At 38.8% G+C, this 12,840-nt stretch overlaps 1 protein-coding gene across 2 annotated transcripts in view; it reads right to left on the bottom strand.

The window, feature by feature from the left end:
• Positions 1-12,840, bottom strand: part of LOC121313238 (sperm-associated antigen 1A-like) — a 31,263-nt gene that overhangs the window by 16,654 nt on the left and 1,769 nt on the right. For both annotated transcript variants that reach the window (XM_041245567.1, XM_041245568.1), the window contains exons 3-6: positions 5,526-5,948; positions 3,969-4,068; positions 2,845-2,997; positions 1,797-1,972 (exon numbers count right to left, since the gene is read on the bottom strand). In XM_041245567.1, coding sequence (XP_041101501.1) covers positions 1,797-1,972; positions 2,845-2,997; positions 3,969-4,068; positions 5,526-5,901 — 805 coding nt within the window. In that variant the 5' untranslated portion in view covers positions 5,902-5,948. The remainder of the gene's footprint in view (positions 1-1,796; positions 1,973-2,844; positions 2,998-3,968; positions 4,069-5,525; positions 5,949-12,840) is intronic.

Raw genomic sequence — 12,840 nt, 5'->3', positions numbered from 1 at the left:
GAGATGATATAAAAGTAAGCAGATAGAGAAATATGAGAAACGTAAATAATATTACTTAATTACTTGTGTCTACACAGTTAAAAGAACCAACAACGTAATGGTAAATTAAACTGCTGTCACATAATCATAAACACCTCTGTTTAAAATTCATGTGGTTAATATACGCCATTGATCCACACAAAAACATTATGGGGAGCCACATATGTAACTACAGAATTGTGGGCCATGCAGAAAAGTACAATAACCCCTTTAATCCTCAGACCTTTAAAATAACACAATTTCACTGTTAAAAATAGTTTCAAAGCACAGTATTAACTAGGAAGAAGACACAAGTATCCAACTAACACATTGCTGTAGGACCAAGCAATATAAGCATCCACCAAACACAGTTTTAAGATCGTTGAGAGGGAAGTAAGAGTAATTCAAGTATCAGAAAAAGATAAAATATTCTGTTTTTCTCTAAAATTCAAGTGATCATTGGTTAACAGGAAAATAACTTGATATAGCAGCACGCTAGGGAAAAAATGACAGCAGTCCAGCCAGTATTATATAAAGACCTGGTTATTTACTGCAGTTTCCCGTAGAGTGAGAAGTCAGCAATTGTGCTCTCTTCAAGACATAATCAATAGAATTGCTAGTGTGTGTTCACTAAGAACTGCCAGCACAGCGTTTTTACAAATGATTAAGTTAAAAAATAATCGCTGCATGTCTTAGGGTTTCCACACACCAGACGAAATGCGATTTTTTTAAAATTGGTGACGAAACAATTTTGCAGCGACACTGACCGCACACACCAGAAGCGACACAAAGGCGATGCGACAGGTTTGAAAACTGCCACACCTGTACAATGTTCAAAATTGCCATTCACAAAACTATGATGAAGACTGGTACATATTCATCAACATGATGTGGAAATTCCGAGTGTCTTCTCTGACGGTATTTCACCATATATGGCAATAAATCACACACCAGGCTTATCCAGTTCCTTCGAAATTGACTCCCATATATTATCTTTCAAATCTGTATCTTTATAATCGTGATGCCCTTTGTCATAAAGCTCTGGGTATTTTTTCAACGACAAGTATTATTGTTTCCTCCGTCATTTTGGATACTGCTTCACCCTGCTGGACTATGCGCATTGAAGCTGTTCTCTGATTGCTCAATGCCCTCGTTGACGTGCATCAAACCACAAAAAATAGGACTCAATCCTATTTATTCTGTTGCGTCACCTATGGTGTGAAAGATACTTATAAAAAGTAGAGGTTCTATTCATTTTGACGCATCACCACAGTTCCGATTGCTGCATCGCACCTGGTCGGTAGCAGCCTTTACTCTCCAGAAAAAAAAAAAAAAAAAAAAAAAAACATTGTCAAAAACACTGCTGTTTTAGAAATGGTACGGATGTTGCTTACATAGTAGTGTATCCATCATGACAATAACTCTGCTTTCTGTTATTCTATTTTACTGTAATTAACATATCCATCAGTGCATATTAGTGGAGCTAGGGTGTTCACATTCAATGTGACCTATGGAAGGTCACGTATTGTGCTGAAGACCTCTTCCAGCTGGTAAACTGTACACAAGCAGCTCACTCGAGAAATATGATACTAGATTTTAGTTGCCCGCTAAATCCCCAGATTTAATGCTTGATGGACAGACTTGTCTTGGTCCCAATCATACCACTGTAACCTCACACACACATTCTGTCAATCCTATTTTTTTTATACATACATATTTAAAAACTAAAAATGATGCACTGTGACTAAATATACTGTACTACATAATACGTTTGCTACCTGTGTCCTGCACAGGTTTAGTGCCACCAGATTCGTTAGCCTTTTGCTGTGTTTGTTCACAGTTTCCAGAGGTGCCTTCCCATTTGTTTTGCTGAGCAGATATTGGGACTGCTGGGATCTCAGGAAGTTTATCTCGCCAGCTATGGCCATCCTGGTCTATCAACAGTCTTGTAATCCTAAATTAAAGAAAAATCTTAAGTTTATTTTTTTTTTTTAGTTTTTTTTTTTTATCATAAATAAAACAGTTAATTGTACTCAGACAAAGGGTGCCACAACCGGAATTGTTTTGCTTGCCTGACAGTACTGTAGATTACAAGGCAATGCTTTTCAGGGGGGATTAATTTAATTTATTTTTGATTATAGGTGTGAGGAAAAGAAACCTGTCCTACTACTATTTAAAAAAAAATGTTAAACACATTGTATTATCTGCTGCTATATGTCATAATTAAGTTCACTCTAAATGATTTTCTAAGAAATTTAAGATTACAGTACAAACAAAGGGAAATAAGCTAATTGAAAAGATTTGAAAAGCTGTCACATGATTTAAATTTATAGCACAGTCATTCACATCTCCAGTCAATAGTCTTACAATAAATTACTTAGTCGAACTAGATTTCACTTACTTACGCAACCAACATTTCAGCTAAACAACTATTATTCAAATGACATATTAAAACAAAGAAAACTAAAATGTGAATTATGTGTGTTCACAAATAACTTACTGCTTACAAACATAAGCAACATTATCACTGGTCCCTTTGTTATGTCACTCCATGTATCCTTAAAAAGGTTAAATTGCTGCTTCCTTGTACCTTCCAGTGCTGACTGTCAACTGCGTGGTCTGGTCTCAATCCCATGGTGTAAGTCCGACACAGGGGTTGATCTACATACCCTCAATTAAATTAAGAAACCAGCAAAGGATAAAAAAGACATGGTGCACAATAATGAGAGAACCAGTGATATTTACTATAGGTAGACAGACATTGCTACTTTGTTTTCATGTTGGCAATGTAGTTAATTGAGAAGAAGCCAAAGGCCATATGTTTACCTGTTGACGCTGTCATTGGCAGACTGTACCCCACTGTCAATCTGGAGAACAGTCTTATAATCCACATAGGCTTGCCGGTAACGCTCTAGTGACTCATAAGCCATTGCTCTCCGTAGGAGAGGCTTGACAGTGAAAGGCTGAAGCTCCAAGGCTCTGTTAAAAATAGATTAATTAAGGGATTTATGCAGTGGTATGAACAGTCAATTACTCTGTATTAATATACGTTAACAGATGTTAATTAACAATGTGTTGCATTTTTCCATGTTTAGCAACTTCATCTTTTTTTTTTTTTAACTGACTGAAAGGAAAACATACAAACAGAGTGGCCTGCATCACTGAAATGGCCAGAGGTAAAAAAAATAAATGTTGCAGTGAACCAGTAATTATTTTACTCCTCAACACCAGCAATGGAACAATTGAGGAAACTATAGAATACAGCTGTGTACCAAATATTTAAACAATATACTCAATATTTATTCCCATGTTAGTCACATGACCTAATATGGCAGCTATATTAGGTTAGAAGTCAAAGCCATGGTCACCAAAACATTAAGGATACAGTGTTTGTTTAACGAAATATGAAGCTAATAAACATTAATTCTTAATTAGATTTCTTAATTAGAAATCTGAAATTCTTTCATATTTTGAGGAATAATGGTTAAAAATAAGTGCAAAGAGTTAAATTATGCTATTTTTTGGTTTGAAATGGAAGTACAGCTGGTTAAATAATTAGTATTCCTACCTTGGGGATCCACTTAAATCTTCGTTATTCTACTTATTTGAACAAAATGTTAATTACTTTATTTATATTTAGATACAATTAAAACAGGATTGGCCAACCTAGATTCAACATTCTAGTTCTACCCAATATGACTTCTACCCAATATGACTTGCTCTGTACCTTGTGTTTGGGTGTCTCTTATTGTATAAAATATGTTACCCCATGCATGGCAAAGCTGACCAGTTCTGGCTGCTCAAGCTTTATGAAATACAGTCGCTTATATTAACACCACCCTTCCTTCCTTAATACTGTCATATGGACATACTTCAAAAATCACAGTGAATAGAAGAACTTTCGTTCAATGTTCATAAAATAAAACAGTATCAAACTGCACATGCCTCACCTGGTAGAGTCCTGAATACAATCACTACAATTACCATCCTTTAGGAAGCATGCTGCTCGGTTTGAAAACAAAATGCTGAGATCTCCAGGACTGTCTATCTCTGAAAAAAAAAAAAAAAAAAATTATATATAGATGTATATATAGGGCATCTGGCTCTTTGAGCTAAATTATAATATATATATATATATATAGTTGTTTATACATTAGGCAGGTTTATACATTACTTTGAGGTTTACGGTAGAAATGATGTCTTTATTCTCTCCTGATGCACAAATGTGATCAGCTCACAGCAGATACAAAAGTGCTTTCTCTTTTTATTCTTGTTGATACTTCTTGAGGTTTTCAAAGCTTTTGTTTTAGACATTTAAAAGAAAGCAGTGGTGGTCCAAATAGCCACAATTTAGCTTTTCACTGCAATTGTGATGTAACTGAATTATGTTTGTTTGGAGGAAATGCATCTTCAATTGTTGCTCATTTGATCTGGGCCATGCTTTGCCTAGATCTCCCTAATTACAAAAAAAAAAAATTACAAAAAAAAAAAAAAAAACACAAATTCTCGAAGTATCCTGGTACGGCACTGCCGATTTTATCATTCCTCCTAAATACCATGTGAAAAGATTAATTCCTTTCTTTTTCTTCAATCATTTCAGGGTTTAAAATAGGGTTGTAATATGATTATTCTGCTAATGTCAACAACACCCCCCACAGCACCCCCTCCACCCCCACACACAATTTGTCTTTCAGACCTCTGAACTATACACACAATTTGGTTGATTATCACATGCACATGACTCACTGAGCAGTGTGCTTTTAACCATGGCTGAAAGAATGTATCCCGATCCCTTAGTTACAGTACTATTACCAACTAAGAATACAATTAAGAATACAAAAAATGTTATCAAAATTACCTAAAATTCCCCACTCGATTGCTATTTATCATCTTTCTGTTAGAAGGGATTATAACAACGTATAGTACAGTGACTCAGGAAGCTGTCACTTTACACTTTGACCCCAATTAAATGAAAACATGGGGTTTCAACTTGATAACATACACAGACAATTTACCATACACCTCACTTGAGAATTCTAATTAAGATAGTTTGTGGGTGACCTGCAAAATTTGGTTATTGGTACACAAAAATACTTCTTGTTGTCAACAGTTGCCCAGCTGGTTTATTTAAACCCAGCAAAGATTCACAGGTTAACATTTTATTGTAAGCAACACACAACTTACTGCAGAATTCTAGAGAGCAGGGAACATACAACTCAGTTTCTTTCCTCCCTCAAACCTGCATAACTAGCTCTTAAACCAGAATGATAATCTCTTGAATCATCTGAGAAAAAACGCCAGCTCTTGAACCAGCATTATAATCTCTTGAATCAAATGAGAAAATACACAATCCTCTCACCACCTTAAAATAAGGGCTTTTTAAGAAGACACAGTTTATATAAAAATACATTTTGTTTGAAGGTTTCAGAAAAACAAAGTTTTAACGTACCTGTTACAGAAACCACATTTAAAATACTCAATACACATGAACAGAATTTAAATCTTACCGGCCTCTGTGAAGTCATTGATGGCTTGTGTGTACTTCAGCAGTGCTTCAGAAAATTGTCCGCTCTTGAAAAGCTCATTGCCTTGACTTTTCAGCCTGGCAATAGCAGGAGGCAGAGCTCCTGAGTCTACAGGCACATCAGGCCTGCTGCTGTCAGTACCCGATGAACTGGGGCTTGTCTGATCACCTGCATAGCTCCCATTCCTCTTGAATTCACTGATCTGCCCTTGCTCTTTAGCCTGGTTTGCACCCTGATAACTGCCTTTTTCCGAGCTCCCTCTCTTCGTCTGGGCCTTCTTGGCTGTTGATGGCGGTTTATCTTCAGTTTGAGGTCCACCATCTCCTCTGCCAGGAAACTTTCTCTGTGCATTCCCCATTTCACCCTTCTCAGCACTGATCTCCCCACCGACAAGCAGGCAAGATCCTGCAAGGAAATAGCACAAGAACACACCCACACAGGCGCAGTCAGTGATTACATCACCCGGTGGGACAGCCTACTGCACCACTACATAGAGGGGTGTGAGGAAGTGGTACCTAAACAATAATGTCAGAGAGTGGTCCTTTTGTTACATTTTTAAATTAAATTAATCATTTAAAACTACATTTGTGTACTCAAATTAAGACACTGCTCTGCTTGAGCTTCATACATTATTTGATTCCAACAATAAAAAGCTTCCCTTTCATAGCTGATTAATAGATTTGCAGATCCTGAACGAACTGGCTGCTGCAGCACTAAGCCCGAGTAACCCTTCCAGGCTGTAACTTAGATCATGCATGTTCCTCTTGTTTTTATGGTCCACATTGGAGATGTAGAACTTTTTTTTTTTATTTAATAGGATTATCTGAGTAGTGTAAACTGTTTTCTTATAGGTCAGTACAAAAAATTACAAAACAATTCCTAACATAACGTCCAGGGAAATAACATTCTGTTGCTAGAGAGTTTTTGTCATAACATTCTATTGTAAAGCTAGCTGACCATTCTAATTATTACACTGTTATATTTGTAAGCATGTAGAAAATGTCTGTATGCAATGTAAATTACTGAAAATCTGTGACTCTTGGGTAATAATAATAATAATAATAATAATAATAATCTTTAATTTGACATCGCTTTAGAAGACCTGACAATATTGTGCCCATGCATTACAGTTCCAAATAATTCCACTACTTTAATTGATTGTGTTTTACAAAGCTAGAGTATTTTATAATAACATTTTGTACATCTGTATACCTAAAATATAATCTCAGATACATTAAAGGGATTTATATTTAAGAATGGTATGCCCACTATAAGGATAATTCAGTGCTATTTGCTAAATGCAAAACAGCAGTAGTAAAATCTGCATTCAAACCCAAAGTGGTTTTGCTTGGGTTCCTCGCAACAACAACAAAAAAATGCTTTGTAGTTTTCCAAATGTCCTCTAGAGCTTTAACATATTCTTTATTTAACAATAAGGGATATATTTATTTAGTTTAAGTATTTAAGTGGTGCTTATCCTAACTGTCTGGCTGCACAATGTCTTTTTTTCTGTTCATTGGTGAGGTGAAAGAAGATAGGACCTTTTGAACTCAGTTGACTTGACTTGCAGCTACACAGGTAAATAACTGATGGCTGGCTTTCACTGTGACCACACTGGTTGAGCCATTTTAAAATCAATTTATATTTCTCAAGATACCTACTTGTAAGTTTCTTGTTTCACAATTACACTGTTCTTTAGACACAATCCAGGGTAACCTGCTGGTTAATTCACTCTGGTTAGAAATAGTAATTTCAGTGTCGTCGCACCCCACCAAAATGGGTTGCACTCCTGCTTCTCTAGAGAGTGTTATTTGGAATTATTATATTATCTGGGACCCAAATGAAAACATCTCACAAACCTACCCAGTTAGGGTATTGAATAAACAGTTCAACTCATCTTAAGCAAGCACAGAAGGGAACTATAAAATAAAAAGTTATATGTGAAATAAGACAAATATATTAAACACACCGAATGTACTTTGAAATTTAAATGCGTATTTATTTAAATTGAAGTTGTCCCGGAATCTAAATCAATCCCAAATTCAAAGACCAAGAACAGGAAAAAATAAGACCTTAAATGGAAGTCACAATCAAGGCCAAAAAAATAAACACACTAATTAACAATGAAGTAGAATTTTTATTCCCCCCGCCCTCCGGCCCCAGGAACCAGCAGATAATTTAAATAGACATAATAAAAGACTGATCAGCTACAAACAAATAGTAAAAAACAAAGTGTCTATCAACAAGATTAAAGAAAATATTAAATATTATATAAATAATATTCAAATAATCCAAATATACTGTATAGTATATTAAATAACTGACTACCCCAAACAGGCAGTAGTGGTCGGTAAACTAACCAAAAAAAAAAAAAAAAGGCCAAACACAGCAAGATATTACTGAGCTTAAAGCACTGCTGAAGAGCAGCAGCCTCAGGAGAACAGGGCACAGGCGGCACAAAATAAATCGCCTGATCACTGTGTTCGCTAACCCGCTGCGCTCCATCCAGACATTTTTAAGCCAATTATAGCCTGTCCTGGTTGACGCCTGGCTGCTACTGTGCGTGTGCACGGCGGATTTGGGTGCTTGCATTTCTGCACTGAACAACATTGTTGGGTGCCATTGTCAGATGAGAGGGGGAAATGTTATATGATACACTCATAGTCAAAAAAAAAAATAACCACTTCACGATTTGAGCATTTTCAAAGAACTAAATTAAATGCTATTTCGATCTTTGAGCAAATTATTTTAATCAAATTGCAAAATCGAAAATATCAAAGCAGCAAAAGGCGAAACATAAAAGGAGACAGTTCTTCGGTCTGCTGGAGGATCTCTGGAACGCCTTTATAGTTGAATTGAATTTCAGTTGTACGACAGTTTATTCCTAAATTTGGACGAAGTACCCAAATAAAACAAACTTTCTCTTCGTACAGCAGCAGCAGCTGATTCTGAGGCTATGCTAGGCTTCATCTGTGTCAAGCAAAGAAGTGTGTGCATAAATTCTAACTGCTAATCTACAAACGTGGATTAACATTTAATTTGCAGTTTAAATATTGTGTATGGAGTCTTATAATATGAATAAAACAATACATTTTTAACTGTGTTCTTTTTTCCTCTCAAACTTCATTTTCTAAATAACAAGACAAGAACATTACAAACGTTATTTCAAACTTGCTTGGAATTTAATGTCTGAGGTCTCTATCCTCGTAAATTGCTTACCACGACTCCCCTTGCAAACGAGGCCACGGTCTCAATTGGTAAATCTCCCTCCTGACCTGTGACGGAGCTAAGCAGCGAGAACAGAGATCAGCACTACTACTGTCACAACTATAACCCGTATCCCCCACCACGAGCACTACTGCACTCACCCATGACTGGTGACCGTGTGTGTGTATAATTGTGGGGTGGACACGTCTTGGGTTATTATTATTGTTTGGGTCTGCAAACCTGTTATTGTTTATTATTATTGTTATCGGTCACCAGACCTGGATACAAAACAAAATAACAAAGTATTCTTTTCCAAAGCGGATTAAACCTCTCCATCCGTTTTATTACCACACTGCATCACCCCTGCACCTGCATCCACTTTGTCACATACCCTCAAGACTGTATTACTGTCTCAGGAGGTGGCGGCCCTACTACAGAAACAGGCAATTTCAATTGTTCACTCTCTCAGCGAGAGAGAAGGGTTTTACTCCAGGTGATGAAACGGGATGGTGGCCTCAGAGTGATCTTCGACCTCAGACAGCTCAATCTGTACTTGAGAGCATGAATGTTCAAAATGCTGACAGAGCAGCAGCTGTTGCAGTCGGTAAGGTCAGGCGACTGTTCACTACAGTTGACCTCAAGGACACCTACTTTCACATCATAAGACCTGGCCACAGGAAGTACTTGCAGTTTGCCTTTCAAGGCACCCGGTACAAGTTTCGTGTTAACCGCTGTTCAGCCACTCTCTAGCTTCATGCTATATTGGCCCCTCTGAGACTAAAAACCATCAGAGTGCTCAATTACCTGCTCAGTCACCAGCATAGGCAGAAAAGCCATTTAATGCCCTCTCAAAGGGCTGTCTATCTCGGTGTAAGCCTCAATTCTGGAAACATGGACCCAGTGGCTAACTGCTTGCTTGGAGCTGTTTCAACCCAACGCAGCGGTGAAGGTACTGTCCTTCCAGAGACTTCTACACCTGATGGCAGCAGCATTCCAGATCTTCCCCTTATGGCTCTTACAAATGTGACCTCTCCAAGCCTGGTTCAACCACAGGGTCTGGCACCCTGTCTTAGATTACCACTCCTTACTCACAGTGTCTCGTCACTGTATGGAGGGAAACAACCAGCTCATCTGTACTTGGGCACAGCTCTGGGCTGTGTCACGAGGAGAGATGTGGTGACGTCAGATTCTTCCAACCCAGGTTGGAGCACTGTCTGGAATGGCTTGGGGGTACAGGGAGTGTGGGAACCCCCATGGGAGGGTCTATACATAAATGTTTGTCCTGTAGCAATTTTTCTGAGAGTTACAAGGGAGACCGACAGATCCGTACAGAAAACACCACAGTGGTTGCTTATATCAACCACCAGGGTGGTCTGCAGCCTCTCTGTCTCACTTGCTTTCAGTAAAAGCACTTCACCTGCCAGGGGTGAGGAACTGGGCGGTGGACCTCCTCTCCAGAGGCTGCCCCCAGAGTTTGGAATGGTGGCTTTACCCAGAGGTTGTGAACCTCATCTGGGGAGGTTCGGGTGTTCCCACTGGTATTCCCTAGTGGAGAGCGGCTACCCGCTTGGCATAGACGCACTGGCCCACAGATGGCTCAGGACTCTACTCTATGCTTTCACACCATTGCCACGGCTTCCTCTGTGTGTGGAGAAGATCAGTCAAGATCAAGCTCAGGTGCTCTTAGTTGCCCCAAAGTGGACCAGAAGAACCTGGTTTTCGACACTGGCACAGCTCCTATTCAGTCAGCCATAGGAACTGCCGGCCCATCGCGGCCTGCTGAGCCAGGCACGGGGAACTGTAGAATTCGAAGGTAGTTGTAAACCTGTGAAGGTTCGTCAGTTGGCACTCACGCATGTTTTTTAACAGAAACCATTTGACAATGTGTGAATACTATAAATCAAACTTTAAATGTCACTGTGGCAAAGTGCCTGCCCCTGTGTATATTTTGTGTTATGTGCTGTGTTTTAATGTTGGTGTATAGTCATCGGTACACGGGATATAAACGGGTCTGTGTAACACGAGTGTTTAAAATGTATATTTGTATTTAGGCACGAGGATTGCACAGCACTTCACATGCAAGTAAAATGTAATATGTGATCACGGGGAATTGCACTTTATTAATTCACGTGCAGTTGTACCGCGACTCCAACTTAATGATTGAATAGCAGTCGAGTCTCGGTACAGCTGCATAAAAGCAGCATGTTTTCACCCACTCGGGGTTGTGTGTTCAGTGAGTGGAGAACAGGATAGGAGACGGATAATTGTGATCATAAATAATAGAAGTACAATATCTGCTCACAGGGTTTTGTTTAGTGTTAGTCCGTTTTGTTTGTCTGTTTATTTTGGCGAATGTGCCGTGTCCTGTTTTTGTTTGTTGAAACCGTTTATTTTCTGTGTCTATTCATTCATTAAATGCTGAGCGAGACCATTCGTTCAGCTCCACCAAACTCCACCTCTGTCGTTTTATTTCCTGCTTCTGGTCTGACGTCACTCACTCCGGCCAACCTTGTGACAGTCACTCACACGCAAAATTTGATCTTTTGATTTGTATAATGCATATTACGTTGTTGTATTAAAATCCACTACCAAATCATTATCCGTAGCAACTCTATATGACACCGCTGCCGTGTATGGAGCAGGGTATATGCCAATGTACTGGGGCGGTACCTATACTGGTTGTATTGCTTCAGTAAAATATGTACTGAACACCTACTGTACAAGACAGTGTAAAGGAAGTGCTATGGTAGAATATGTTTGAAAAATATACGCAAACATTAATCATTTTAATTTCGCAAACTGAGCACCGTTCGCACCTCCCCCCTCCAACTTGCGTTATCCAGAGGCAAACCTTTAATTTCTTCATTCGCCATCTCAACAGCAAAGTGGTGTATATCGTAAGATGTACTGAAAAAAAATGTCTGTAAAATAATCTGATTTTCAATCAAATACAAACAAGTAGCTATGGTGATATCACCAGTAAATTATGCAAATGAGTACCACTGAAGGTTCGAACCTTCCTTCGGTAATGTGTTCTGAACCTTTCAAGGTCAAAACGTACCCTTCGTTGCAGCCCTAGACCCAACAGCTCTGCAGCTTTGGGTCTGGCCCCTAAACAGAGACATTTGAGAAGTCTCGGGTTATCTGACAAAGTCATTGAGACTCTTCAAAATATCAGAGCAGCACCTACATGCTCCCATTATGGTTACAAATGGGGTGTATTCCTGACGTGGTGTCAGTCGCATGGACTGGACCCCATGGGACTTGCCCCATGGCAGATACGCTGCAATTTTTGCAGGACCTTTTTGATGAAGGGAAATCTCCCTCTACACTTAAAGGGTACATCAGGACCTTTTTATTTTATTGTGTTACATGTTCCAATATGTTGCTACAACTGTTTACATAAGGTGTGTGTATTGTTTAAATGCCTCATGATGGCTTCCCATGTACCCGCATGGACCTCTCAGAACTACCTATCCCATCATCCTCCTGCTCACATATGTAACGGAGATGGATTTACCAGTGAGCAGGAGAATGATGGGAAATGTAGTTCTGAGAGGTCCATGCAGGAACATGGGAAGCCACTGGATGCAGGGAATGCAATTTAAAAGTTTAAAAGTGGTCAAAATGTAAAAAAAAAATTTAAAAAATAAAAACAATAGACACAGCTAACGTAAACAGCTGTAGCAACACATGGGAACATGTAACACGTTATAATAAAAAGGTCCTTATGTTAAGGTCTACCTGGCAGCTATCTCAGCTTGCCATATTAAAATTTACTCAGTCTCCCCAGGAGCACACTTCCTGGTGGGACAGTTTTTGAAGGGTGCTCGGAGGTTAAGGCCCCCTAGAAAGGACCTTGTCCCTCGCTAGCGGCTTAATGTAGTTCTGGATGCGCTTACAAAACTGCCATTTGAGCCCCTATATTCAGCAGAACTGAAATTCCTGTCCTTAAAGACAGCTTTCATACTTGCTATTACCTCCGCCAAATGGGTAGGTGAAATGCAAGCATTCTCAATAGCGAAAACCTGTTTGTTTTTTCCGGAGGCCAGATCTAAGGTTACTGTCTGCACTAATTCTGTTTTTCTCC

The sequence above is a fragment of the Polyodon spathula genome, chromosome 3 (assembly GCF_017654505.1).
Source record: "Polyodon spathula isolate WHYD16114869_AA chromosome 3, ASM1765450v1, whole genome shotgun sequence".
Lineage (NCBI taxonomy): Eukaryota > Metazoa > Chordata > Actinopteri > Acipenseriformes > Polyodontidae > Polyodon > Polyodon spathula.
This window is presented reverse-complemented; position numbering and strand designations above follow the sequence as displayed.